The sequence below is a fragment of the Sphaeramia orbicularis genome, chromosome 11 (genome assembly GCF_902148855.1).
Source record: "Sphaeramia orbicularis chromosome 11, fSphaOr1.1, whole genome shotgun sequence".
Lineage (NCBI taxonomy): Eukaryota > Metazoa > Chordata > Actinopteri > Kurtiformes > Apogonidae > Sphaeramia > Sphaeramia orbicularis.
The window spans coordinates 8675513-8702852 of NC_043967.1; the positions used below are offsets into that span (position 1 = coordinate 8675513).

The 27340-nt window shown below is 39.0% G+C and overlaps 1 protein-coding gene across 2 annotated transcripts in view; it reads left to right on the forward strand.

The window, feature by feature from the left end:
- Positions 1-255: 255 nt before the first annotated feature.
- LOC115428449 (ankyrin repeat and IBR domain-containing protein 1-like) overlaps positions 256-27340 on the forward strand; it is a 45836-nt gene continuing 18751 nt past the window's right edge. For both annotated transcript variants that reach the window (XM_030147499.1, XM_030147501.1), the window contains exons 1-7: positions 256-458; positions 4547-4884; positions 15512-15683; positions 15792-15923; positions 21608-21799; positions 23635-23752; positions 23916-24136. In XM_030147499.1, the coding sequence (XP_030003359.1) occupies positions 4697-4884; positions 15512-15683; positions 15792-15923; positions 21608-21799; positions 23635-23752; positions 23916-24136 (1023 nt within the window). In that variant the 5' untranslated portion in view covers positions 256-458; positions 4547-4696. The remainder of the gene's footprint in view (positions 459-4546; positions 4885-15511; positions 15684-15791; positions 15924-21607; positions 21800-23634; positions 23753-23915; positions 24137-27340) is intronic.

The window sequence follows — 27340 nt, forward strand, 5'->3', positions numbered from 1 at the left end:
TAACTTTTTCCTCTCTTTTCCGCTGTCACATCCATGAGCTGTAACCATCCTGCAAACTGTGATTATTACATGTCTATTCACGTGTTTTATTGTCATAAATGTAGTGTGCCATCGCTTGAACCTTTACGATACACAACCAAAATAAAGCGGATGAGTCAAAATCAGCGATCCCAGACCACCGACCAATCACATTACAGCTCTCCGTATGACAGCGGATGCAGCGCATGCGTAGTGAGCTTTCCTCTTTGGCAGCAACAACAACATACTGAACCGATCCAGTCCAGTCAGTCTCGCCCCTCCGCTCCGAGCAGCAGCACTATCGTCCTCGCCGGGTCCGGTGGCAGTGAAGATGATCCAGCAGAAAAGCAGCCGGGGATGCGTATGACAGTAACAAAATAATGGCCCTCGATTTACGCAAGTTTCCGAATGTGCGACTAGTAACGAAGTGAAAGAGCAGTGTAAGTAAAAACGGAGATTTGACGCTGTCCTGCTGTAGGGTAGGTAGCTTCTGTTATTTGCGAGTTTAGGCTAACATAACGCGCTAACGTTAACGTAAACCTGAATGAGGGGTTTGCTAGCGTCGGAAGGTAGGCTGCTTTGGGTGTTAACGTTTTGCCACTGCGTTCTCACAGCCGTGGGTGAAGCGTTTTGTGCTACATTTTGGTCAGACCATACCAAATATTCGCTTTCCTCTTGAGTCGGTAATTCCCATCGACTGTCAGTGTGTTGAACAAAGGAGCTTTAACCGTGGGGCCGCATGGACAGAAACATGCAGAGAAGTCGGCTGGTGTTTGTTTTGTGCTCCATTTCATGCTGACATACTTCTTCAGGGATAACCACACGAGGTCTGACCTGAATATTTAGCTGATACACAGTGACCCAGCTAATTTTGGTAAATGAAGTGGCATTGAAGTAAGTTCGACCATAGCCTGTCTCATAATGTAGCTGTTGCCGCACTTGGGCTCTCATCTAAGTTTTATGTGTCTTTTAACAAGCTGACCTTGTCTTTTAGTTTGTACAGTAGCAACCATCCACCCACACATGGAGATGTTTGATTCACTCATGACTTGACAGCTGGACTTTGTATGTGTATTTACACTTACAGTGTTTTAGACTGGCATTGAATGAATATAACACTAGACACAGAGTAGTAGTTGACCAGAAACGCTTTGATGCTGATTTCTTTTGTAGGATTGTTGTGGAATGTGGAACATCTTAAGATGTTGGTAATTTGAGTTTTTACAAGACAGCTCATAAGACTGGTATGCTCACATGTCAGTGTTTTTTATGACATGACATGCACAGCACCTTTTTTTTGGGATGCTACTACTTATGCACACAAGTTATAAACTGGTTTAATAAGTGTATTAATGATTAACCTGATTTATAGCATATGTGGCTACAGTTTATCAACTTCAATAGGAAATTGCAAATGTGAAAGTATTAAGTATCTTGTATCTTAAGTATCTTGTTTAGACCTTGAAAGAGAGCAGTGAGTGTTGGGTTATTTAAGGGCTGGACAATATGTTGTGAAAAATCTCTCTTTCACAAAATTGAGATTATTTCTCAGGAGACCAAGAAAAAAATCAGTGCTACCTGATGTTTGCCTCTCCATATATGACTTGTGAATGTGTCTTTCTAGTCATATATTGAATAAACTGTCAAAACATGCACATCCCCATGGTTAATGATCCTAATGAAAGTGTAATAAATGTAAAACAGGAAAGAAAATGTGTGCACCAGTGTAGCTCCCATGTTAGGGTTGATTTCAGCTGTGATGTTTGGAACAGTTTGAAATGTCAGTTCTCCAGTCTTATATGGCATATAGTTTCAGCAGTAAGGAAGTAAGAGAGTATTTTCGACTCAGGTTTTGTCTGGGGTTTACACAGCCTCAAAACATTTGATCAAATCATGAAATTGAAATGTAGGCTTTTTGGCCATATCATTCAGCTGTATTTAATTGTTAAAAATTTACATTATGTTACATATATACATATACTCATTTATGTTAATTTAGATTTTTGGAAATAAGAGAAACTTTTTTTTTTTAAATGAACAGTAACGTATGTGTGTATTCATTTATCTTTTGATAGTTTAATCTGTAACATGTATATATGAGTGTCATATTCAGATGACTGTTTTGTTATGGTTATTCAGTACAGTCCTATTAGTAAGATTAACTTGATTGATTTAATAGCCTGCTTGTTACTTCACTGGATCGTTTCAGCTGTGTGTAAATGGTGTAGATGTTTTCCAAGGCAGTCACACACAAAATGCCATAAATTACAGTGTTGCCTAAATACCTTTTTAATATATGTCTTTGTATAAATATGTATACTCCTGGCAACTGCTGATCTTGGTTTTTATCATTCAGGATTTTCTGACGAGATGTGTCTGTTTTGGATACTTGAGTTCATGAGTCATGAAGTCTTGATAATAAAATCATATGCTAGTGTGTTCTGTTAAAACCTGTGGAGTATTTCCAGAACTATTTTTAAGACGGCATGCCTATGTTTCTGTCATGAATAAAGCCTAATTAAGGATATAAGCTGAGTATCAAGTGAACAAGGAGCGAAACTCTTCTTCACCCTCACTCTATCCGACCACTGAATGATGTGAAGGCTTCAAGGGTTTTTGTAATAGTTGATGATTGCGCTGTTGCTGCCAAATGCAAACAGCAGGACTTGCTCTCGCTGGAATTCCCTCATGTCCAGACTTCCTGTCCTTATTTAGTATGAGACAGAGATACAGACTAGAGGAGATGCTCAGAGGAGTGTAGTGAACTGGAAGTAAACCAGTGTGCACAAAACATAGAGCCAAGCAGACAGACTGACCTATTAACTATAGTAACCCCCCCTCCTCAACACACACTCACACACACACCCCTCCAGATATTCCCAAACCCTCATATGCACAAGGCCCGGTCTAATGTGTGCATCACGGGACCAGCCAGCACTTCACGAAATGTTTGCTATTATTTGTTATCTGCAGCCTCTGTTCAGCCAGTTCGTCTCCGTCTGTCAGTGTGTGTTTTCCCTGTCTGTGTCCCTGTCTGTCACTGCATAGAAATGTGAAGCAGAAGAGGGGAGGCAGGCAGCCACGTTATTCAAATGTTCCAGAGCCTGGCCAGCCAGCGGCCAACTGTAGCAAAGCTAAAAGAGACTCTTTGTGAAGGCCAGACAGATGGCCATAGAATGAAGACTGTAATGATACCCTCAACAGCCCAATACACACAGATGCATGCTCTGACATACAGACTCCACTCATTATAGGATGTAGTGGTGTGTGTGTGTATGTATGTGTGTGTGTGCGCGTGCGTGCTAAAGACCGTGAAAGAGGGAGAAGTGGAGAAGACAAAGGAAATGAAGCAGAACACATTGATAAAGATGGTGATTATGTACGATGTGTGTGGAGAGAGAAGAGTTGGGTGTTTATTTCCAATATCTGCTCCTTTTGGTCAGACTTTTCCTACTGCTGTTTGTTTTTGAACCTTTGGTAATGCTTAAAACAAACTTGGAAATAAAGGGGCTTTAAACTGAAATGAGTAAGGGTAAAAGAACTTGTGAACATATTTGAGTTTTCTAAGCGGTGGTTGGCTGGGATGGGGAAACTCCTAACCATTGCTGTGATTCTTTTGATTCTTTGAGCCTGAAAGAAAAAGTACAACTGGTTTGGGCTCACGGTATTAGCAATGCATGGTTTAACCCATGCTCACACTCTCAGATCATTTGCAGGCAAACATACTGTATTCCTACGTGGTATGGAATTTGTTTTTCTGGATATAGATGAAAAATTTAAGAAAAAAATATCAGGAATGTTTCAAGGTGTTTGGAGAAAGCAAATTGCTTATCTCTGTATCAGACTGAGCAGTGAAAAGAATGGTGTATGAGTGTACATTCCTACACAGAGCTGCCTCCACACCTGGGATGATGTCCAGGGCTTGGTGTTAATTGATCTGATTTGACAACATAATAGCATACATATTCAGAACATAACATGGTCTAAAAGTTGGATTTCAAAATCATTTGGTTGCATTATAAATCTGTAGCTCAATTTGCACTCAGATAACAAATATGGTCTGAAGAATCTTCTAGGAAATGTTTTGAAATGAAAAATGTGTAAGAATCCTGGTCATGTAAACAGTCTCAAGTATGCAAATTCTCTCCAAACGCCAGTTCACTCCATAGCCTGCTGTGGAGGTATTGACCATGCCTTTCATCAACTGACTGACCAATCGATGTCTGGGATATCATTAACCTTCCCCTCTCGCCTGCCCTTTTTATAATTATCTGTGTCTTTGGAGCTTGCTTCTTCAGGCTTGTATTTTTTGCTCTCTGTTTCCTGTAAGACAATGTATTGCTGCAGCACATGATCCATGGTTGGACTGATTGATCAAATGTCTGTCTATGCTCTTTTGTCTACATCTTTTTAAGGTCTTATTTTTCGTTCTATTTTGTTCAGTTTTTGTCCACTTTAGTCGCATTGTTCTTATTTGTCTCATGTTCTGGCTTTAACCAGTCTCGTTCTCTGTGTCTCTCATTTACAGGGCAAGAAAACACAGTGAACCATGTTGCCATGTTGCCCTGAGTTGTGACCTGTGTTGACAGGGGAGGAGGAAGAGGAAGGAGGAGGGCCGTGTGGGCAGGCAGGCATCTGCCGTAGCTCGCTTTAGGTGGCCCTTTGCAAGGTTGAAGCCATGGGCAATACAGCTACAAAGTTTCGCAAGGCCCTGGTGAGCGGTGATGAGGCTTTGGCTTGGCAGCTGTATGAGGGTAACCCTCAGTTCAGGGACGGCCTTGATCCGAACGCATCATACGGAGAGCAGTACCAGCACAACACACCCCTGCACTATGTCTGCCGCCACGCCATGACACGTCTACTCAGGTAAAATGCTTTGTTTTTTGGCTTAGAGTTGGTTGAGAATGTCAGAGATGTTCAGCAGACCCAGGGAAGGCTGTGGCTATAAAAGCAGTTAAATAGTACGGAGGCTGGCATGTGTGAGTCATATAGATTAAATAACAATTAGCTCTATGTCAGCTTTAATAGATTTCCAAGTGTTACCATTTTCAGAATTACAGCAAGTTAGCTAATCACTTTGTGACAAATTGGGCGGCTTATTGTACAGACGCCCCAAAGAGGTCAGATGCATAGAAGGACACGCTAGAAAAATGTGAGTCATGGAAAGTGCTTCAATCTCAAGGAACAATAGACGGGTCACAGTCAGTCTGTAAAACTGCATAATACTCTGCTCAGAAATGAACTTGGACTGGCATGAACAGAGATATGAGCTGTAATGTTGTTCCACACAAATATTTATAGAATACATCATTTATTAAAGGGGATATTTTTTGCTAGAGCAGCCACATTCATGAAACATACAGAAAATCAAGCATAAGATGCAAAAAACTGATACTGTCTAAGCTATAGGGAAACGTATAGAAATAGAACATGCACTGTGTGACTTTGAAAATGCATGTATTTACATACACACACACACACACACACACACACACACACACACATATAAATATAGCAGTGTTTCCCATACATAGACTTCACTTGGGCAGGGTGCCCAGGAATATTAATGGATGCTAAATTATATATAGTTAGTAATTTGAACATGTTTACCTCTTCCAAAGAAGTTATGGATAAGGCTGGTGATCTCACAACCTTAGACTGTGATCAGTCCTAAATTTCCATATGTCTTGCCAAACATACTTTTCAGAGGGATCATACAGATCCTGTCATTAAGAAAAATTACAGAACAGCTTTCTTACTCAATTTTAAATTACCCATTTATCAGCATGATCAGGGTATTTTACAGAGAGCATTACACATTTGCACTAATCTATGTATTTGTAAGCATTCATTTCTGAACTCCAGATTTTGATTTACACAGATGCTTTAGAGTTGTTGGAGTCTTAAAAACTTTTTTGAATTCCTTATGAAATCTCTATAGGACATATTAGCCCGCAAGGCAGGTTTATTTATATAGCACCTTTCATGTACAAGACAATTCAAAGTGCTTTACATAAAACATTAAAAGCATTACAGCATGGAAGCAATAAATAGTATAGGCATGAGAAAAACAAACAAACAAACAAATCAAAACAAAATTAGGTAAGTAGATAAAACGGATAAGCAGATAAAACAGATAAAAACTTTCATCTTAAAAGAATAAAAACTATTCAAATGCAGCTGAGAACAGGTGGGTCTTTAACCTGGATTTAAATAAACTCAGTGTTTCAGCTGATCTGAGATTTTCTGGAAGTTTGTTCCAGACATGTGGAGCATAGAAGGTGAACACAGCTTCTCCATGTCTGGTTCTGACTCTGGGAACTGACAACAGACCGGATCCAGATGACCTGAGGGGTCTGGTGGGTTCATACTGAGTCAGGAGGTCACTGATGTATTTTGGTCCTAAACCATTCAGAGCTTTATAGACCAGCAACAGAACTTTAAAGTCTATCCTCTGACGGACAGGCAGCCAGTGTAAGGACCTCAGAGTTGGACTAATGTGGTCCACTTTTCTGGTCTTAGTGAGACTATGGTGGGCTGTACTACATATCTAGGACTGGGTAATCTCTAGCAGCAGAGTTCTGAATGAGCTGCAGTTGTCTAATGGATTTTTTACACTCAACACTTCATGTGCACTGCAGCATTAAAGATGTATTTACAGTTTGGAAAATGTCAAGTTCTGTTTACTTCATCTTGAAATTCTGAAAATAATGTAATAATGAAATGGTGCAAAGATGCCCGTCAGACACCATATGCAACAAAAAGCCATTACACACGGCTTAAGCCTCCAGAAACAAGAGAAAACTGTTTTGTCGTAACTGACCTACATTTTATGAGATGTAGATCGTGATTCTACCTCAAAAGATTGTTATATGATCTTTTGGCCAGATTACCCAGGCCTAGATATGTAGTACAGCCCACCATAGTCTAATCTGCCTCTCTATAATCTTAAAATGAATTAAAAATATTCCAACTGGGATGACTTACTCTTGACAGAAACGGTGAATCAACTTGTCTCCACTCAGTCATGGTCTTATTGTTTTGCCAATCCAACATAAATGCAGCAACACTTACTGTATCACGATCAAACAAACAGTAAAGATTGTAAAATGAAACATAGGACAATAAAATGTACCTAATGCTTTTTGCAAAGTCCATAAACTGTTGGTACATAACCTGGGGTTTCTGAGTTTCCCACTTGGACACAGACTTATCTCAATGTCAGACTACTGAATGGATTCAACATCATGATTATCATAAGTAGAAATTACACTTAGATAACCCCTGCAGGTTAAAATTGACAAATTTTAACTTTCAGTGGTGGCAGACCCTAGAGAATTACTATAAACAGACTTTAATGAACACTCTAGCCAGGCAAGAGTTATGCTAATGACCCATGATGCAACACTCTCTATACAGTGACCCTGCATCCTGCTACAGATAAAATCTGTGTCTGTAGAAAACACTGTATACACACATATACACCTACATATCATACACACACCCATACATCTTGAACACATCTAAATAAATAAGTATATGAGTGTTTTGTATTGTAAGGAGTTTCACTTATTCTGCCATTTGCTATAAACAGGTGCACACACACCCTAACACACACTCCATTAGAGAAAAGAAAAGCAGAGTCACCGACTCGAACTTAAGCTAAATGAAAAGGTCAAAATAATAAAAATGTACAGTGTGTCTTTTTACCCCCTGCAGGGATAATCAGGCTGCTGCCCCTAACCAAGACAGCTGAATCAGTGACTGAATAGCTTTCCTGACCCCCTCCTCCCTACACTTTTCCTCTCTCTTGCACTTTCTTTCCATGATTACAGGGGGTTTTAGTTGGGGGCGGGGGGTTGGGGGTCAGAGGAAACTGTGTGAAAAGGCCAGTTACTTATGTATGCATCTGCATATGTGCACATGTGGTGTGTGTGTGTGTGGGGGGGGGGGGCTTCACAAATGCTTATGAATATAACACAGTGAATCAGTTGGTGTGCTATTTGTGTCCCTTCCTACCAACCTATAATGGTCCAGAGAGGCGTGCTGAATGCAGTGCTGTGCTCCTGATAAGTATCAGAGGAAATGCTCCTTTGTTCCAACAGCTCAATTGGACAGAGGCAACAGATAGACGGCCGAGAAATCTCAGACAAAATAAAGGCTCAGAAAGGACAAGCGTGGGTGCTTGATGCAGTCTGTTTTTCAGATTATTTTTAACATGTATCTTCTTCATACTTCTAGTCATCTCTGTGGGTTGGACTGGCTGGTAATCCCATGAGATGTGCTAACTGGGAAATGACAAGTTAGACTTATTACTGTAAAATGGGTGTAGCACAGGAAACGTAACCCTCCCTCAATCTCCACTGAAGACATGGTTTAAGACAGATGCAGCTAGTGTGAATAACAGACTGCAACACTGACTCTGACAGTCTTCTTTTTCTTTTGTCCCCATAAATCTTACTTTACGTGATTCCTTTCTGAATCCAAATTTGCTTTATTCGTTGTTTTGTTCCCTAAACTGCAACTGAAGACATTTCAACATCACATATTCTAACTGTTATTCTTGCTGTATCTGTGCATACAAATTTGGAAAACCTAGGGCTAATAATAAATAAACAATGGTCTCTTAATTGGCTGGTTTCATCACTTTAAGAGGTGACCATAGGTTGTCACACTGCTTTGCTGTTCTCTCCAATTTATGGCATTGTACTGCACTTTGACCTCTGTTGGTGGATACTGTACTGAGAATAACTTGGCACAGCACTTCTGATATGTGGTTCTTTCTAGCACCCAGCCTTACTTGCTGTGGGTTCAGTCCCACTGACAGAACTGTTAGATCAAGTCTCCCAGCATTGCAACTGGTGTCCCAGCCATTGCAGTTGGCACAGTTGGACTAACTTAAATAGTGGCATTTGAACAAAGTTCTGCAGGAGAACTGACTTTGAAATAGAATCTCTGCGCGAGATGTTCATGATATGTAAGAACGAGGTTTGGAAGCCATCCATTTGACACTGCAGATCTCCTGTCAGGATCCAAGATTCACATCCGTAGAGCAGAACTCTGAGCACAAAACAAACCTAGGTAAGAAGTCCACTGGTGACAAGTGATAAGCATGTGGTCATGGAAAAGTCATTTGAACCACTTTTGACACTTTCAACGTTCATTTTACACTAATTTGGTTTTAGGGATTGCCCTTAAAGAGGGACAACCCTGATTCGTAAAGCATCTAACAAATACAAAAGCTCTTCAAAGTACTTAATATTGGAAGGCACTAAGATCAGAATCCTCAATAGCATTTGTTTTAACCCATAAAGACCCAGTGCTACTTTTGTGGCACTTCACAAGTTATTTTTTTCTCTTTATTGAACCTTTCTTAAGTGATTTAACACTATTTACTGTAATATTATCACCTGTATTTTGCTTCTTTTCAATGAAAATCAGGTATTTTCCCATACTTAATTTACTGATCATGTAGATGTTCATTAAAGATCAGATTAAAGTTTAGGATTATTATATCAAAAACAGAAAACTGAAGAAAAATGGTCATTTTCAGTAAAATATATCATTAACTGAACATAAAACAAGTGTCTCCATCCACTGTTATTTATCAAACTCCACGGGTTTTACTGGTGAATCAATGTTGTAGGAGATGACGGTGTTTCCATGTTCACTACGGAGCCTCTGAATGTCCAAATGGGTCATATCTGATGACCATGAAAAGATGACAAACTGCTGTTTACACCAATTATTTACATGTATTGATAGGATTAGTGGATCAACGGGTATTAAACAGTTTAGATCCGTAGATGGACGATGGATGTTTGGGTCTTTTTGGGTTAAAATGTATTCTTCAGCTGCAAAAACACAATACGGTGTGAGCATGTCTGGCAATAACTCCAACATCAATACAAAGGAGACCAGTATTCAGACTAGTCCATTTCTCCACCACAGTCCCCAGTGACTCCAGCCTCCTTCAGTCCCTGAGCCAGCTGTGTTTCCACCAGTTTGTCCAGTCTCTTTGTGTGCAAATTCTTTACCAGTTACTGCCACATGATTAGTACCATCATCCAACCTGATATTAAAAACAACAAAATCTAATACATGACATAAAATGTATTAGATTTGGTGGTTGGAATGTTACTGATATGGTCATGATCCACTGCTCAAACCCTTGTCTTTTAGCCATAAACAGACAACTGACCATATCCTTACTATTGTCACTAGCATGTTTTTCCAACAGTGTCCAACAGAACAGAAATGCTAGCTTATTATACTTTAATCGAGGAAATTTGAAAATAATGTGATGTTTTTTTATGTTGCTCAGTACAGCAGTTGATGAATTTAATTGTTGACAAGTAATGGATGAATTGTTGTAGCTCTACATGTTGTGCAAAAATTAGTTGTTATAGCCTCTTAAGCCTCCTGTTTTGTCTGTGTTGCCTTGGTAATGATACATGACGCTTGTAGCAAAATACACATGCTATACACCCACGGAACCAGAAGAACGTCAGCTAAAATCTCAACTAAACTAGCACTTAAATGGACAAATAAAACACTAAAAGAAGTTAAAGTTTCATAAAACAAAAGGCCAATGAGACAAACTGTACACCACTCGGCTAACAATAAGCAGATCCAACAGTACAGGTAGTATTTCTCTACCGCTAAAACTCACTGAACAAGCCAAAGAGCAAAAATAAAGGTTGCATTGTGAAGCAATGACTCTGAATTTTATCCTACCTTTACGGTTTTCTGATAATTGGGTTTTAGTTGAGAGGGGAATAATTAGTGATTATTGCTGTGCGGGTCAATTGACACTACACTGTCATTAAGAGGAGGATGAAAGCGCTCGTGGCTGACAGGATAAAAAGGTTGGAAGTGAAAGAGCAGGACAGCAGTGGAAGAAAAAGCTAAAGGGCTGCAACAATAGAGGAAACATTCAAACACTAATTCAATCGCAGCGGCTGCTGTGTCCAAATCACACAGGAAGCAGTGAGGGAGAGAGTTTACAACAGATTTTTTTTTTTGTATTGAGCCAGTGGAAATCCTGTGACATCCTATTATTTTCTTCTTTTTTCTGCAATTTGCATTAGAATCATTTCAAATGCACCACCATTCAGGTTTTCCTCAATAGCTTTATGTGCAGTTGTCACCAAATTGTATAGTAAAGGACAGCGGAGAAAGGCAATGGAAAAGAATATTGTCCAGAATGAAGAGGAAAAAAAGCATGTGTATGAATAAAAGGGAGAGATGGAGGTTTTTGAAAGAATGGAAGGGCATAAAAAAAGGACAGCCAGGAAAAAAAATGTAATAGGTGGAGCTGAATAAAAGAGTCAAGAGAAAGCTAATTAGCAAATGGAGGTTTTGACAGACAAAGAGCAGAGAAAAACTATTTACTAAACAGAACTGCGACCACAGCCTGGCTCTGAGGGCAGCTGGCACATCCATCACCATCAGCACAGGCGTGTGTGTGTTTGTGCAATACGCCAGCCAGTATGTCCATTATCTCAGAGATGTTAAGCAGAAATAGTCAATATTCCTCCATCTTTTCTGTCTCCTCCCTCTCTCCACCTTTGCTTTAACACACTTACATTCATTCCTCGGCCCATTCAGCTACCGGTACTCCACCTCCTCCTCTGCCTAAGTGTGCACTTTCCTCCCTCTACCTTTCTTCTGACTCTGCTGTGCGCTTCCTTCTTTTTTCTCAGTGCGAACTTCACTTTACATCGCACTTTAATGCTCCTCTCAACTGCTTTATTCAAACTTCTGGCAGGAGTGGCCAAGATCTGATCTTTTCCTTCATGTGTGACTCAATATTTGTGTTTTCATGACGTGAACTGTATAGATCACATGGAATCATTCATGTGTAGTTCTGAATCAGATACAGATCAATGTGTCTACTTTTTTCATTAGTTTTCTTTATTGTTGAGTCCTTGAGGTTGTTTGATTCTCGTTTTAGTTGTAGTGAGTTTGGCCCATTGGGCGGGGTATATAGTAATACCAGGAATTCAGTCTGTCCATCCAGGATTTTTTTTCAACCAATTTCTCAATGACTATTCTCCCAATTTGACACACATTTTCTTTACCACTAGGAGAGGTTCAGTTTAATGGCTAAATTTAAATTTTGGGATTTTTATTCATTTTTGAATATTTTAAATTAGAAAATTCGTCCAACCGAGCTCTTGAAGGCTATTTACCCATTTCAGCAGACAAAGTGCCATCAGTTTAAAGATTAAGATTTGAGCAGAATAATGTTTGGGTTGGTTTGACTGAAATACCCTAAAAGGACTGTAATTTAGTTTAATCTAGTTTACAATTATCTTTAATTTCAAATTCAAAATTAATCCCTGGCAAGGCAGGGTATCAATGAACAGGAGGGGCAAAGTATTATGTGGTGAGGCGGGGCAGGGGTATTAGTAATCTCTGCTTACTTTTTCACTTGTTTTTTTTTGTATATTTATAGTTTATGTTACATTGTACCTAAGTTTAGTTTTCATAGTTTGTAAGCCAGTGTTTTTCTTTCAGTTATTTTTATACTTTTCATCATTCAACTGTTATCCTAGCCTTGCTGTCTTACCTCTGTTATGTCCTCTGTTTAAGAAACTGTTGAGGTTCTCAAAAGTGCCCCAAAAAGTCTTATCTGCTTCTTTTTAAGGGTTAGAATATTTTGCATATGAACGTCATATTTGCTGGGATATATGATGTTTTCCTTAAGAAACATATAGACTCATTCCGTATTAATCACTCTCTGTGGTGGTGGACTTACCTGCCGAGACCCTGCCCTCTGCCTTAATTCTCCATTTTCCCCCTGATGTACTGGTTCCATATATTTCTTGGAGCCATCATCCTGTGTTTTGTGTGCTGTACATTCAGCCAATAACAGTATGGTCATCATAGTCAACACAACATAAAAAAGAAGCTGTTCTTCTCATCCCACTACTGCTAGAAGAACTGCAGTTCTGTCTGAGAAATAAAATAATAGGCTAAGCACAAATACACATCCATCACAAAACATTCCAGTGGAGTTTTGCAATGGCCTGAGTGACAGTCTGCATACTTGAAAATGCAATTGCTGTGGAACCAGAAAATAACATTTTATTTTTCTGTGTCATGGCTGGATTCTCCTTTTGTCTATTCAGTCTTTTGCTCACTCAACCACCAAGTCTCTCTCCCAGTGTTCACTGAGCAGAGAAGAGGGCAGAGGTAAAAAAAACAAACAAAAAAAACAACAACCCTTTTATCTAAATGGGAAATGTTTTAAACCACAACCATAATTTGGGAATTCCTAGAATTTGACAAGGAACAACTCTTTGTGTGTATAGTCTTCATGAAGTTATAAAGCAGCTTGAGTATGAACACTCAGAATCAATGCGACCTTTATATCACTCTAGATTGAGACTAGATCAAATTAGCTCAACACTAAACACATACAGCAGTAAAATGCAACACACACATTAATTAACATGAATCCAAAAACATCAGCTAAAACAGTAAAACACTGCCAGTGACTGCACAATAACTACTTGATAATACATATTTTTACTCAAAACTAAGGTTTGGATCCACACCTTTTACTTGTAGAGGAGTACTTTCACGGTGTGTATTAGTACCTTTACTGAACAGTTCTTACAACATTGCTTTGTGCATTTGGTCCATTCAGTCCGGCTCACTCTGGAAATAAAAGAATTAGGGCTGGTTAAGTTAACGTGTTATTACCGTGTTAACGCATTCATTAAATAACGCCGACAATTTTTTAAAAAAAACTCCCGTTAATGCCGTTCTGCCTTTCAAGCAAGTCTTAGTTCATTTATACATATGGACTCTTATTTTGAAACTCATGCTTTTATTTTGGCGCTCCAGACGCACCAAGCGCCGGTGCCGGTGCAGCTGAGAGGAGAAAAGTGAGCGAACTTTCCAAGTAATGCTGACTCAAACTTTGTTTAACTCCTGCAGAAGCAACGCCTGTATGTATTAATCATTCTGTTGTTTGCTAAATAATTTCACATGCAAACGTGCCGTTAGAAACATGTTTATGACGTTATTTTGGATGTGTTTATTACAATGTGTTATTAACATGTTTAAGCTAATTCGTTTATGCTAGCAGTCGGAGATGGGTTGCTAATTCTTTATTTAGCTCATGCTAAGTTTATGTAAATTCATTGGTTGTGTTTAGGTATAATATGCCAGCCTTTGAACTAACTTTTACTTATTTACAATGTGATTGTTGTATTAGCAGTCAATTTAAGTTTATAATAATTACATCTATGCATTCTCCGTGAATATGCATATCATTAATAGACATAACTAATTGATTTATTTTGTCTTTATTTTATAGTTTCACTCTGTCAATCTGCATGATGTCAAGTATGTACATTAAAGCTGCAAACTTCAGAGGACATATCTTGCATCGTCAATTCAGAGTTTAGCTCACTGTCTAGCTCAGACTAAGTACAGACGTCTTAGCGAGGACAGTACAGTTATAACTCCTATTCTTCTGCTCCTTCTTGTGTGCGTGTAGCGAGTAACTCGGCAGATAGGTTTACCAAGAAAAGCCGGACGCCCAAAACTTCTGTCCAAATCTTTTACTGTAGACCCACTGTAAAACTGTAACATACAAACAAAATATGTCTCAGTTCTGTTCATTGCCTTAGAACATTTACATGGCATTATACATTTAAATGAATGGGAAAAAGATCGCTAGCTCGATGCTAACTTGAATGGGAAAATCCATAGACATGCTAACGATTAGCATTTACAGATTAAGATTTACAACGTCTTTTTATCCAGCAACAAAGGTTCACGTCAGAGATATTTTACACTATTCATTCTTACAACAACTGAACATAAAATACTCACAGGCAAACGTTTTTCGGGCCATACAAACAGAGTGAAAGAAACGTGTCTGTTAGTTCCTTCTTATGTCTGAACTGACTATGGGAACACCGAAAGGACAAAACATACGTTAGTGACACTTATTCCCACCACTAGAGGGCCCCCTTTGCTTGCTTTGAACAACTGAACATCACATATTATTGGGCTTTTTAGTATTAGTACTTATTAGTGGGCTTAAGACTCCTGTCAATCACTCACAACTGGAAATAAACTGGTATGGACATAAACATGGAGAAAAGTAGCGGTCTGTTCCATGGACGTTTTCATTTTAAATGTCTTCAGATGGTAGGGTTGAGAAGGACAAAGTTGTTTGGAAGCACTGACATGTGGAATTATTTTTATCACCGGAGTACTTCGAGTCTGAAATATCGCTGAAAGGAAATACACACTGTTGATGGTGGCAACCCCCCCCCCCCAATATAACTATGTGATTAATCGCGATTAATCACAGAAATCCAAACGATAAATCGCTATTAAAAATTTTAATCGGCGTCCAGCACTAAAAAGAATATGAACAGATTTGTACAATAATTCTGTTTTGAGCACTCAGGCTGGCAGTATAAATATTGTCAAATCCATACCTGCATCTATTCCCTGTGTGTAGGTCTTTCCTGTTCAGCAAAGAGGGCAACCCTAACAAGCGTAATGTGCACAATGAGACGTGCCTCCACGTGCTATGCCAAGGCCCACAGATCCTGCTGCTGCCAGAGGGAGCACTGTCACCACGGCTGGCCCGACCCCAGAGGGACGAGCAGCGCCGTGCTGACTGCCTGCAGGTACAAACACGCTATCGTGCACATACCTGCATGTTGATGCAGGAAAAGTGCATCTTTAAGACTCATTTCTGTTGACAGTTTACAAATATTTCTGTTTACCCCCCATAGATGATACTGAGCTGGACCGGAGCGAGGCTGGAGGGAGGCCAGTATGAGAAGGCCAACGTCAATGCCACCGACAACCACCACAGCACCTGTCTGCACTACGCCGCCGCTGCAGGCATGAGGAGCTGTGTGGAGGTGAGACAAAGTGTGTTGATGAGCCTGACATTTTTTAAGTATCAGGTCAGAAAAGATTGATGGAAACGGAACCATTGACAAACACCTCCTCCATTCAGAGTCATACTGACACTTAAAGACTCCGCCTAAACAGTCTCCAGTGACAAAAAGGAATAATTATTGAGAGTAAATTAATTATTTTATTCTATTGTTTTTATTTGGTAGTGGTAGTTTATCGTTCTTTTTTGTTTTTATGCTTTTTATGTTTTTGTTTTTTTTTATCTTTTATGGTATTTTATTCTTTTATTTTGGTTTTATTTATTCTTCTGTACAGCACTGTTTTCTTTTTGTACAGTTCTATGTCTTTTAATCTATTCTGTATTTTATTCTTTAATTTGGTTTTAATTATTCTTCTGTACAGCACTTTGGTCCACTGTAGTTGTTTTTAAAGTGCTTTACAAATAACGTTGGATTGGATTGGATATATGATATATGTCAGCCCTGCGATGAACTGGCGACTTGTCCAGGGTGTGCCCCGCCTTCGCCCCTATGTAGCTGGGATAGACTCCAAGCGACCCCCGTGACCCTAGTGAGGATAAAGCGGGTTCAGAAAATGAATGAATGAATGGATTGGATAAATTAAGATTGAAATCACACATCAAGTTCATACAAACTTAAGTATCCAAAAGCATCTCTATCATAAACAAAGCTAAACATGTCCTGGATTATAAGGCACTCTATATATTGTATTGTTGTTTGGTCCTGTCATACTTAACTTACTGTATAGAATTATGGGGCAATAACTACAAAACTACACTACACCCTGTCTTTATATTACAAAAGCATGCAGTCTTACATAAAGTCAGGTATTTGGATCATACTCATTGTTCCTGAAGTCAAAACTATTAAAACTCTATGATTTAGTAGATTTTTATACAGCTCAACTTTTATATACATCCAATAAAAATAAACTACCAGCCAACATACAAAAAATGTTTGCCCATAGAGAGGGGGGCTATAACCTGAGGGGATGTAGGAATTTCAAAGTCCAGGCAGCTAGGACAACCAGGAAAAGTTTGTGTGCACTGGTGTGTGGGGTTAAGCTTTGGAACAGGTTTGGGTAGACCTCAGGTGGTAGGGATGGGAATTGTTAAGAATTTAATGATTCCGATTCCATTATCGATTTTGCTTATCGATCCGATTCCTTATCGATTCTCTTATTGATTGTCATTGGGTGAGGGAATAAAAGAGTACAAACGGGTGTGTTTGCATTAACTGTCTTCTATATTTCTATCTGCACAGAAAATATACCATATACAGTATGTACAAATAATAATAACAAATGACGCCTGGTTTGGGGGGGGGGGGGGGGGGGGGGGGGGGGTCGGTGTGCAGTTAAAGTGAAACTAAAGATGCTTTACTAATTCCTCTATTGCCACATGTCCACTACGTCGAACCAGTTCGACTCGGCTGGGCTCGTCTCCCGTTGTTGTGCACCTCATTCCTTTCCCCTACCTTCGGAAACTCTTATTTGGGTACAACGTTTGTTGTCCGCACCGGAACCGGAACTGGGCCCGGTGTTCACTCTGCCACTACATTCACAAGCGTCGCTAAGTTGCGTATCAAATACATGACATTCCTCTAAAAATATATCACATGCTGTGGACAAATGTTTGAGCAGATTGGAGGGATTCCACCCTTTTGAAGACATAGAAGCTTTGCAAGTGTTACAAGTGGCCCTAGTGTCATCTTGTTAGACCGTTTCTGCCTCAACACCATGTTGGCTACGTTCTGGCCAAAACAATGCAGTGTACGTGTGACGTCATCACCCATGCGCAACAAAGGCAGAATTGATAAGCAGAATCGTTAAGGAGGCAGGCAAATGATTCCAAGGAATCGAGCTACTGGGATCCGATTCTCAAAAAGAACCGGTTCTCGATTCCCGTCCCTTTCAGGCGGTGTCCACGCATTCAAAAATTTAAAATAATGTACCAAGAAATGTTTTTGTCACAATATATTGCTCAAGGAAGGATGTGATCGTACTTGGATTTTCAGGTTGTTATATTGTATTGTGGGTATGTGTGGGTGTGTGGATGTGGGTCGGTATACAGATGTAGGCATAATTTGGTGTGTATGTATATGGGTATTTGGCTGTAGGTGTATGGGTGTGTCAGTTTGTAGGGGTGTGTGTATATATGTTTATGGATAATCACAGTCTTATGTTGTACGATATTATGTGATTAGGCACTAACACGCTGTGGACTAGCAGTGGCTTCCTCCTACTCCCTTTCAGGCACAACAGTTGTTCCATTTTCCTATTTTCATTTTTTTTTTGTCTTGTTTTGTGCTAAATGTTTTTTGTCCTAAGTGTTATATTATGTTTGTCTGAAATAAACTAAACTAAAACTAAAGCATTCACTGATCTAGAATGTGTTATAACTTTTGAACCTCTAATCCTATCAGTACATGTAAATAATTCAGGTAAAATCCTGTTTCTGCGCTTTTCAGCACCAATATATATGACCCATTTGGACATTCAGAGGCTCCATAATGAACATGCAAACACTCATCAATCACTCACCAGAAAAACCCATGTAGTTTGACAAATAACAGTGGATCTGGACCAGGGGTGACCAACCCTGGTCCTGGAGAGCCACTATCCTGCATGTTTTAGATGTATCCCTCTTCCAACACACCTGATATCAAATGATAGGCCTATCATCAAGCTCTACAGAAGCCTGATAACGACTGTCAGGTGTGTTGGAAGAGGGACACATCTAAAACATGCAGGATAGTGGCTCTCCAGGACCAGGGTTGGCCACCCCTGATCTAGACACTTGTTTTTATGTTCATTTAATGATATATTCTGCTGAAAGTCATTGTTTTCTTTAGTTTCCTCTGTTGATATCTTTTAATTAGGGGTGGGCAAGTTAACGCGTTATTACCGCGTTAACGCATTCATTAAATAACGCCGACAATTTTTTTATATCACGTTAACGCCGTTTTATTATTGTTTTGCCTTTCAAGCAAGTCTTAGTTGATTTATACATACGGACTCTTATTTTGAAACTCATGCTTTTATTTTGCCGGTCCACACACCGGTGCTGTGTGCTGAGAGGAGAAAACCGGCGAACTTTACAAGTAATGCTGATGTTTAAGCAAATTTGTTTATGCAAGCAGTCGGAGATGGGTTGCTAATTCTTTATGCAGGCTCATGCTAAGTTTATGTAAATTCATTGGTTGTGTTTAGGTCTAATATGTCAGCCTTTGAACTAACCTTTACTTATTTACGATGTGAATGTTGTATTAGCAGTCATTTTATCTCGATGCTAACTTGAATGGGAAAATCCATAGACACGCTAACGATTAGCATTTACAGGTTAATTAAAGATTTACAACGTCTTTTTATTCAGCAACAAAGGCTCACATTAGAGATATTTGATACTATTCATTCTTACAACAACGGAACATATAATACTCACAGGCAAATGTTTTTGGGGCCATACAAACAAGAGTGAAAGAAACATGTCTGTTAGTTCTATGTCCGAACTAACTACGGTAACACGGTAAGGACAAAACATACGTTAGTGCAACTTATTCTGACCACTTCAGGGCCCCTTTTGCTTGCTTTGAACAACTGAACATCACATATTAATGGGCTTATTAGTATTAGTACTGATTAGTGGGCTTAAGACTCCTGTGAATCACTCACAACTGTAAATACACTGGTGGGGACATAAACATGTGTAAAAGTAGTGGTTTTTTACCTGGACATTTTCATTTTAAATGTCTTCAGATGGTGGGGTTGAGAAGGACACAGTTGTTTGGAAGCACTGACATGCAATTATTTTTATCACCGGAGTACTTCCAGTCTGGAATATCACTGAAAGGCAATACATGCTGTTGATGCGTTCCCCCCCCCCCCCCCCCCCCCCCCCCCCCCCCATCAACTATGCGATTAATCGCGATTAATCGCAGAAAGCCATGCAATTAATCACGATTAAAAATTTTAATCGCTGCCCACCACTACTTTTAATTTAATCTGAGCTGTTATGAACATTTACACTGTCAGTGAATTACATGCCTTAAAATAGCTGATTTGTCTGGAAAATTTAAAATGCAGAGGGTAATATTATGATAAATGTTGATAAATTACTTAGGAATGGTTAAATGTAGAGAAAAATTCATAGTTCTATGTCTTTGAGGGTTAACACTTAATTCATAGAGATTAATTAATTGTCCATTGTTTGTTCATAATTTCAAAGGGACAGAAATTTATGTCAAGCAGAACAGTCAGATTTCAGGTTGACACGGTCCAGATTTCCTGATTTAGATTTTGTAAATGTTCCTCAATCATTACACCAGTCATAAAGTTATTTATTTATTTAATTTGTTTCTAAATATGAATCACTTTTTTCAGTGGGCCACATAAACCAAAGTTTGCCTGAAGGATTCATTAAAGGACAAATTGATATTTAGAGGTTGAATTTACCTATATGTCACCTTCTGAAAACACCATTTGTAAGGCTGAGCGTAAAACGATAATTGTATAATGGAATTAGCAACTGTGATTGTCATTGTTCATGACATAGTTTTAAGATCCCCAAGGTTTAGTTTGTTTACATTGTCAAAAAATGTAAGATTCTGTACTTATGGGTTAGGGTTCAAAAATTATTTACATCTCTACAGGGTGGGGAGGCAAAATTTACAATGAACATTTAGTTGTTTTTTCTCAGCAGGCACTACGTCAATTGTTTTGAAACCAAACATATATTGATGTCATAATCATACCTAACACTATTATCCATACCTTTTCAGAAACTTTTGCCCATATGAGTAATCAGGAAAGCAAACGTCAAAGAGTGTGGGATTTGCTGAATGCACTCGTCACACCAAAGGAGATTTCAAAAACAGTTGGAGTGTCCATAAAGACTGTTTATAATGTAAAGAAGAGAATGACTATGAGCAAAACTATTACGAGAAAGTCTGGAAGATACTATTAAAGAAGAATGGGAGAAGTTGTCACCCGAATATTTGAGGAACACTTGCGCAAGTTTCAGGAAGCGTGTGAAGGTAGTTACTGAGAAAGAAGGAGGACACATAGAATAAAAACATTTTCTATTATGTCAATTTTCTTGTGGCAAATAAATTCTCATGGCTTTCAATAAACTAATTGGTCATACACTGTCTTTCAATCCCTGCCTCAAAATATTGTAAATTTTGCTTCCCCACCCTGTATATCTGGAATATTGTGCTATTAAAGTGTTTCTCATATTTAGACCATAACGAAGAGTTTAAAAACACAAGTAACTGTCAAATGACAAAATCAGCCTTTGCCCTGATGACATTAACAGTATCAGACATTTCTGGTGTGCATTGCCCAGCCCTGTTTCATAGCCTAGTTTATTTTTGTGCACACCAGTTGATTGAAAATGCCTAGTTTGGGATTTCTTCTTTTTCCCTTTTTGCAAAAATGCAGAGGTTTGTTTCAAACTAGTTTGACAGGTATGTACAATGTTCCTGTTTGTTTCCTGTGTCCTCTCTGTCTCCTTCATTATGTTTCTTGCTCTTTTTTTCTTCGTTCTACTCACCCTTCTCTCCTTTCTCCTTTGTTTTCTTGTCTTCCTCTCCATTATCTATTTTTTCTGTTCTTTCTTCTTGCATTTCTTTTGTTCTTCCTTCTCATTTTTTGCTCCTCCCATTAGCTGCTGATCCAGAGCGAGGCAGACCTTTTTGTGGAGGATGAAGACAAGTTGACGCCATGCGATCATGCCGAGCGGCATCACCACACAGAGCTGGCCCTCAGCCTAGAGTCACAGATGGTTTTCTCCTCCTCTTCAGCTCAGCAGTCAAATACAGACGCACATGGTGAAACCAACCTGCTACAGTACAAAGAGGTGAGACTGCAGCTATGAGATCGCAGGGGTTTCCTGCTGGCTCAGTTTTTTTTTTTTTTTTTTTTTTTTAATATTCTGCTTTTTATAGTTATTGATTGTCATTTCTGTGATTATTTGTAGTGAAAGACCTACTCCACTATAGTTTTTAGTGATGTTCAAGTAATTGTAAAAAAAAAACCCCAAAAAACATGGAAAACCCTTTGTAATAAAGGACTTCCATGGTTTTTGTGATTGATGGTTGGTCTTCAGATGGTTGCAGTCTAAATGGCATTTAATACTGTATCACACACTCAATTTTTTAACTAAAGCTACAGTAAATTTTAGCACTATATAGCCATAAAATACCAAAGTTGTAGGATAGCTTTTGTTATTATGTTATATTTAACTACACAGTAGTTATTGATACATTAAAGTTGCTCATCTTTACTATCGCTAATATTGGTATGTGCACTCTTTTTAAATACTGTAAATGTACAAACAACAAATGTACATTTATATACATTAGTACAGCCTGGCCAAAAACTCCCTAAATGGATCTAGCTTAAATAGTTCAGATCCTTATGTTTGATAATTATAGTAGTGATTAGTATGTTTCAGTTGCAACAAGTTCTTTAACTCTGAATAAGGCAATGAGTAACTTCTCATTTCTTAAATAACCTTCAGTTTGATAGAGAGCAAAAATATTGGACTGTGTTTCAATGGAAAAAGGTCATGTGGTCTGATGAGCCCACATTGACCCTGTTCCAGAGTGATGGGTGCATCAGGGTGAGAAGAGAGGAGGATGCCATCAAATGCACACCTTCCCTCTGCAGCTCTCATTGGTCAGAACCAAAAGACTAAATGGAAAGATTGGTGAACCTGACACTTTTTCATGCTGCTGTATTAGAGAAAAGACAGAGTATGATGGAGTCATGTATCTGATCAGTGATCAGTAATTACAGCTGTCAATGAGGTATTTAAAGCACGTTGTTTGAAAATACCAGTAACCCAAGTCTGCATCACTTTGTAGATTTTCTTCAAGCCCAGAAAACAGTCCACAGTAGTTGGTAGAATTATTGTTCTCTCAGGCTGCTTTAATTATAATATGCTGAAAGATAACAAAGGCAATTGTTGCACAATAAAGCCCAAAACGTCTACAACACTGCAGTTCTATGTTCAGTGAATATATTGCACCACTGTAACTCTTACTAGCCTGACATATGATACACATATTTCACACATATGATAACATATCTCCTTTTACTTAGAGAACTGCTAGTCCCAGCTTTTCTCCGTTTTGTTGCTTGTGTTTCTACGCAAACTGTCCAAAATAAACTTGTCACTGTTTTGCACTGAACAGCTCCTTTTTGTGTGTAACCATAGTACCTACAGCAGATTTGTCATCCTCAAAACTTTATTTAGCTCCTATGAGTCACCTTCAAATGTCACCAAAGTATCTTATTTTTAGCAAACTTCTAGAGTGTACACTAGTGATATGCAGTACATATATACACTAGTATATATACCAGACATGCACATGCATCTCTTGTGTTTCTCAGGGTCCTACGTAGTTAAACAGAGGGCACCAGCACAGTCCTCCAGCAGCGGCTGCTGCCAACTGATAACAGTTTGATCTTCCTTCCTGCAGCCAAATCCATGCTAATACTTAATCTCTTTTTCCCACAACCCCACCTCCCATAGCCCTGCATCTTTGCCCATATCCCTTTTCTCCTGCTTTAACATTTCTCCATCTTATACTTTTGTATTTTTCATACTTTAATAATCTTCCTCTTTCTTATAGTTTTTTGCCTTCACTTTGTGTCTTCTTTTTAATTTCTGTCTCCCTGTCCTTTCAGCCTTTCGAGGGACTGAAACTTCAGGACCTACGCAGACTGAAGGACATGCTGATTGTGGAGACGGCAGACATGCTACAAGCTCCCCTGTTCACTGCTGAGGCCCTGCTGCGAGCACACGGTATGTGTTTGTCTATTAGAGACAGATGACATTCACAAGACCTTCACTAACTCACAAAGCATTGTGATTGCAATTCTCAGGGAGAATTATACAGATTGAATTGTGTCGTGTTTGTGGGTTTTCCACTGCCCCCTTTATTGGTGACTCTCTCTCCCCCTGTCAGACTGGGACAGAGAAAAACTCCTGGAGGCCTGGATGTCTGATGCCGAGGGCTGCTGCCAGCGCTCGGGTGTGGCCATGCCCACCCCACCTCCCAGCGGATACAACGCCTGGGACACTTTACCCTCTCCCCGCACCCCTAGGACCCCACGCTCACCTCTGACACTCACCCTCACCTCCCCCACCGACAGCTGTCTCACCCCTGGGGAGGAGGGCCTGGCTACAGTGAGTTGTCTTTAACAGGATCATTTAAGTTGCTGTTGTCAGTGTTTGAAACAACTTTTTAAATGAGGAAAAAAGCAGGTTACAAACAGTTTTTCTATCAATCACTCAAATTTTTTTCATATAGTGCCACATCATAAGAAAAATTATCTCATGAGACTTTTAGACACATTTAGAGCTGGTCTAAACCAGACTCTTAACCTAATTCACAGACACCAACAGAATCCTCCAGGAGCAAACACTTGGTGACTGTGGCAAGGAAAACTTCCTTTAACAGGCAGAAACTTGGAGCAGACCCCGACTCTGGAGGATGGTTGTCTTGCCTTGACCAGTTGGGATTAAAGAGAGAGGGTTAAAGGAAGAGAAAGAGAGATCGGGGAAGGGGGGAGACACATGGATGCACAGCAAACTGAACTGGAACTGTTAAAACTGGAACTGCAGTTACTTGTATAACTACCAATAATTAGTACAAATACCCATATCTGCTAATATTACTACTCCAAATACAAGTACTGACAGTGGATATACTACTACTGCAGCTGTTAGTGCAAATAATAGAAGCTTCTACCATCCATGTTACTATATGATAATCACTATCATAACTATATGGATTATTATATGGATATGGATTATTTACTATTTCTATTTGTGAATAGGTGATTTCTGATCAAGTCCTAAAAGTCTAAAAAGTAATAATCTGTATTTTCGGCCTTAGAGATTTAGTGTGTAATACGTAGAGAAAATTCAATTGCAATCAACTTCCCCAATGGAGAAAAAGTCAGTTTAGAGTCTTTTTTTGTAAATTCTGGGCTTTATAACTATTGTCCACACTTAAACATAGTACTGCATTGTAACTCTGGATGTCACTCACAATAAATAAGAGTCTGTTTGGAGCTACTGTAGAAACATGGTGGACCTGCTCCTTCTGTAGACAGAAACAGCCAATCGTAAGGTAACGAAAATGCATCAATTTTTATCTTTGTTTATTTTTATCAATATTATATTCCTTTTCTATAATTAGTGCTCCTAAACAGGGCGTAAAATTAACACCTGGTAAGCGCCACTGGAGGGTAAAAAATTTGTTTGGCGTGTAAAACAAAAACACCCACCTGCCAGTGACCGATGGAAAATTTTGAATTGCATGTGAGTTTTTGTTTTCATACATTCGACCATTTCTGCCGGATCATTCTAAACAGGTTGCTGACACAGAGGCTGATGATGTGGTGATTACCTGAGCCAGAGTCCTGCACTGGTGCCATAGGTTATATTATCACCTATGGCTGAGTGTGGATCCAAGTTCATATTCCAACGACCGGCTTCTGCGACCCACCTCGGAGAGCCCCCGCTAACCAGATGGTCCGGGTGGCCAGTTCCTCTGCACAGAGTGCAGATTAGAGTTTAAGGCTGGGAGGACCTCTGATGGAGGTGTTTTCTCCACCCTTCCTCCGCCAGTACCGACACGAGAGAGATTGAGATGCCCTGTCTCCCCTAGGGGCGGCGAGAGGGAGCCAGCCGCACTTCAGCGTTGGTGGTACCCGAGTCAGGTACTCGCGGTCCTGCGCTGAAAAATCGATCTTATCCACTATTACTCAATAATGCAAAATTACAATAAAATCGATCGAAAGTCGATCAAATCGATTTTTTTTTTTTTTTTTTAACCCAGCCCTAGTATTCATGTAGCATTCTAGAAAATATCTCTGGTCTGTGGAGTTCATTTCATTTAGACTCAGTCCCAGTTGATGTTTGTTTTTATGCGGTTCCCTTTTTCTGCGGGTTAATCCTGTTAAAGCTGTGAGACAGACACTTGGCTCACTCAGTCAATGTCAAAGGTTGCACTTTTGAATATTTTTATTACATGATGATGCAGCAGTCACCTTGAAATGAAATATAACCTAATAAAACAGCAGTATTGTAATTTTATTTGTACTTAACTATATTCTATTAGTGATGCTTAAGGTGGATTTTTATAGTAAAAACCTATGGTAATTATTTTAAGTCAAATAAGGCATGTGATTTTTATCTGGCCTGTGAAAAATATTTTTGGCCAGTAAATTTTTGGAGGTCATTAGGCAATGGCAGATGAGGTAAAAAGTCAGCCAATTTTACGCCCTGCTCCTAAATCTTACACACTGGACCAGTTCTAAAAAGTTTTAAATAGGATTTAAAAATTGATTGGATTATAGAGTTAACTTTACTTTGAGACAGTTTGGTCTCACTTTTAAATATGTGTTTTTTTGTAAAAAAAAAAACAAACAAAACAAACAAAAAAAAAAAAACAGAAGTGCATTGTTCACTTTGTAAAAATACAATCAAGCCTTATCAGAAACACTTGGTTAGTATTTGGCTGTTTGGGCTACTGTAGTAATTTCTAGAGGTAAAAAGATGAAATTGTTTCTCTTAATTTAATCTAATATGGGTGAGGGCATGTTCAATAGCAAGAAAATGTCCTGCCTCATCCAGTTGTCTCCCATCTTATTTTGAAAAAAACTGCATTGTAATTAATGGCAAGAGATGAGTACGTTTTTGGTCCCCTGTGAATTATGCATCATTTGATGTTTGTCAGCTTAAAAATATTTTAACAAATCAATAAACTCGCAGTTTGTGGTAAAACTGTTGAAGTATCAAACTGACAATCCGTAAATAGAAGGACTACACACTTGAAAGCCTCTCTACAGTCTGTTTAGAGTTGCTGAAGATGTCTCTGCAGCTTCAGCATTGGGATTTTTACATCTTTTAATACTTTTTCAACTCACTCTTCAAGAAAAAATAGAAATATAGGGGTAACAACTGTTTTGGTGTTAGTAACGTGTATCATGTGCCATGAGAGATGCAGTCCATTGAACAATGTCACACAAAACGAGATGTTTCCTTACTATCTTTACTACAAACTGTGACTTTCTCTGAACTTTGTGTAGAAAGGTATCACCTGCAGAAATCCTGTGGTTGAGTTTATTACTTTTTTCATGAAATGAGGAATATTTACGCTCTGAAGCCTCTATTGTAAACTGTAATTTGAATGTCATGTCACATCTCTCCTAGGAGAGATTTGTTTAAAAGTACTGTAATATAGTCTGATCAATGAGTCTATGCTTAACTGTTTACAAAAATAGTTTATCAGGTTTTCAGGTAATAAATACTTACTTGTGTGGTGGCACTAAATTGTGAGCTTGCTTATCAAATTGACAGACAGACATTTGTTCATGGAAG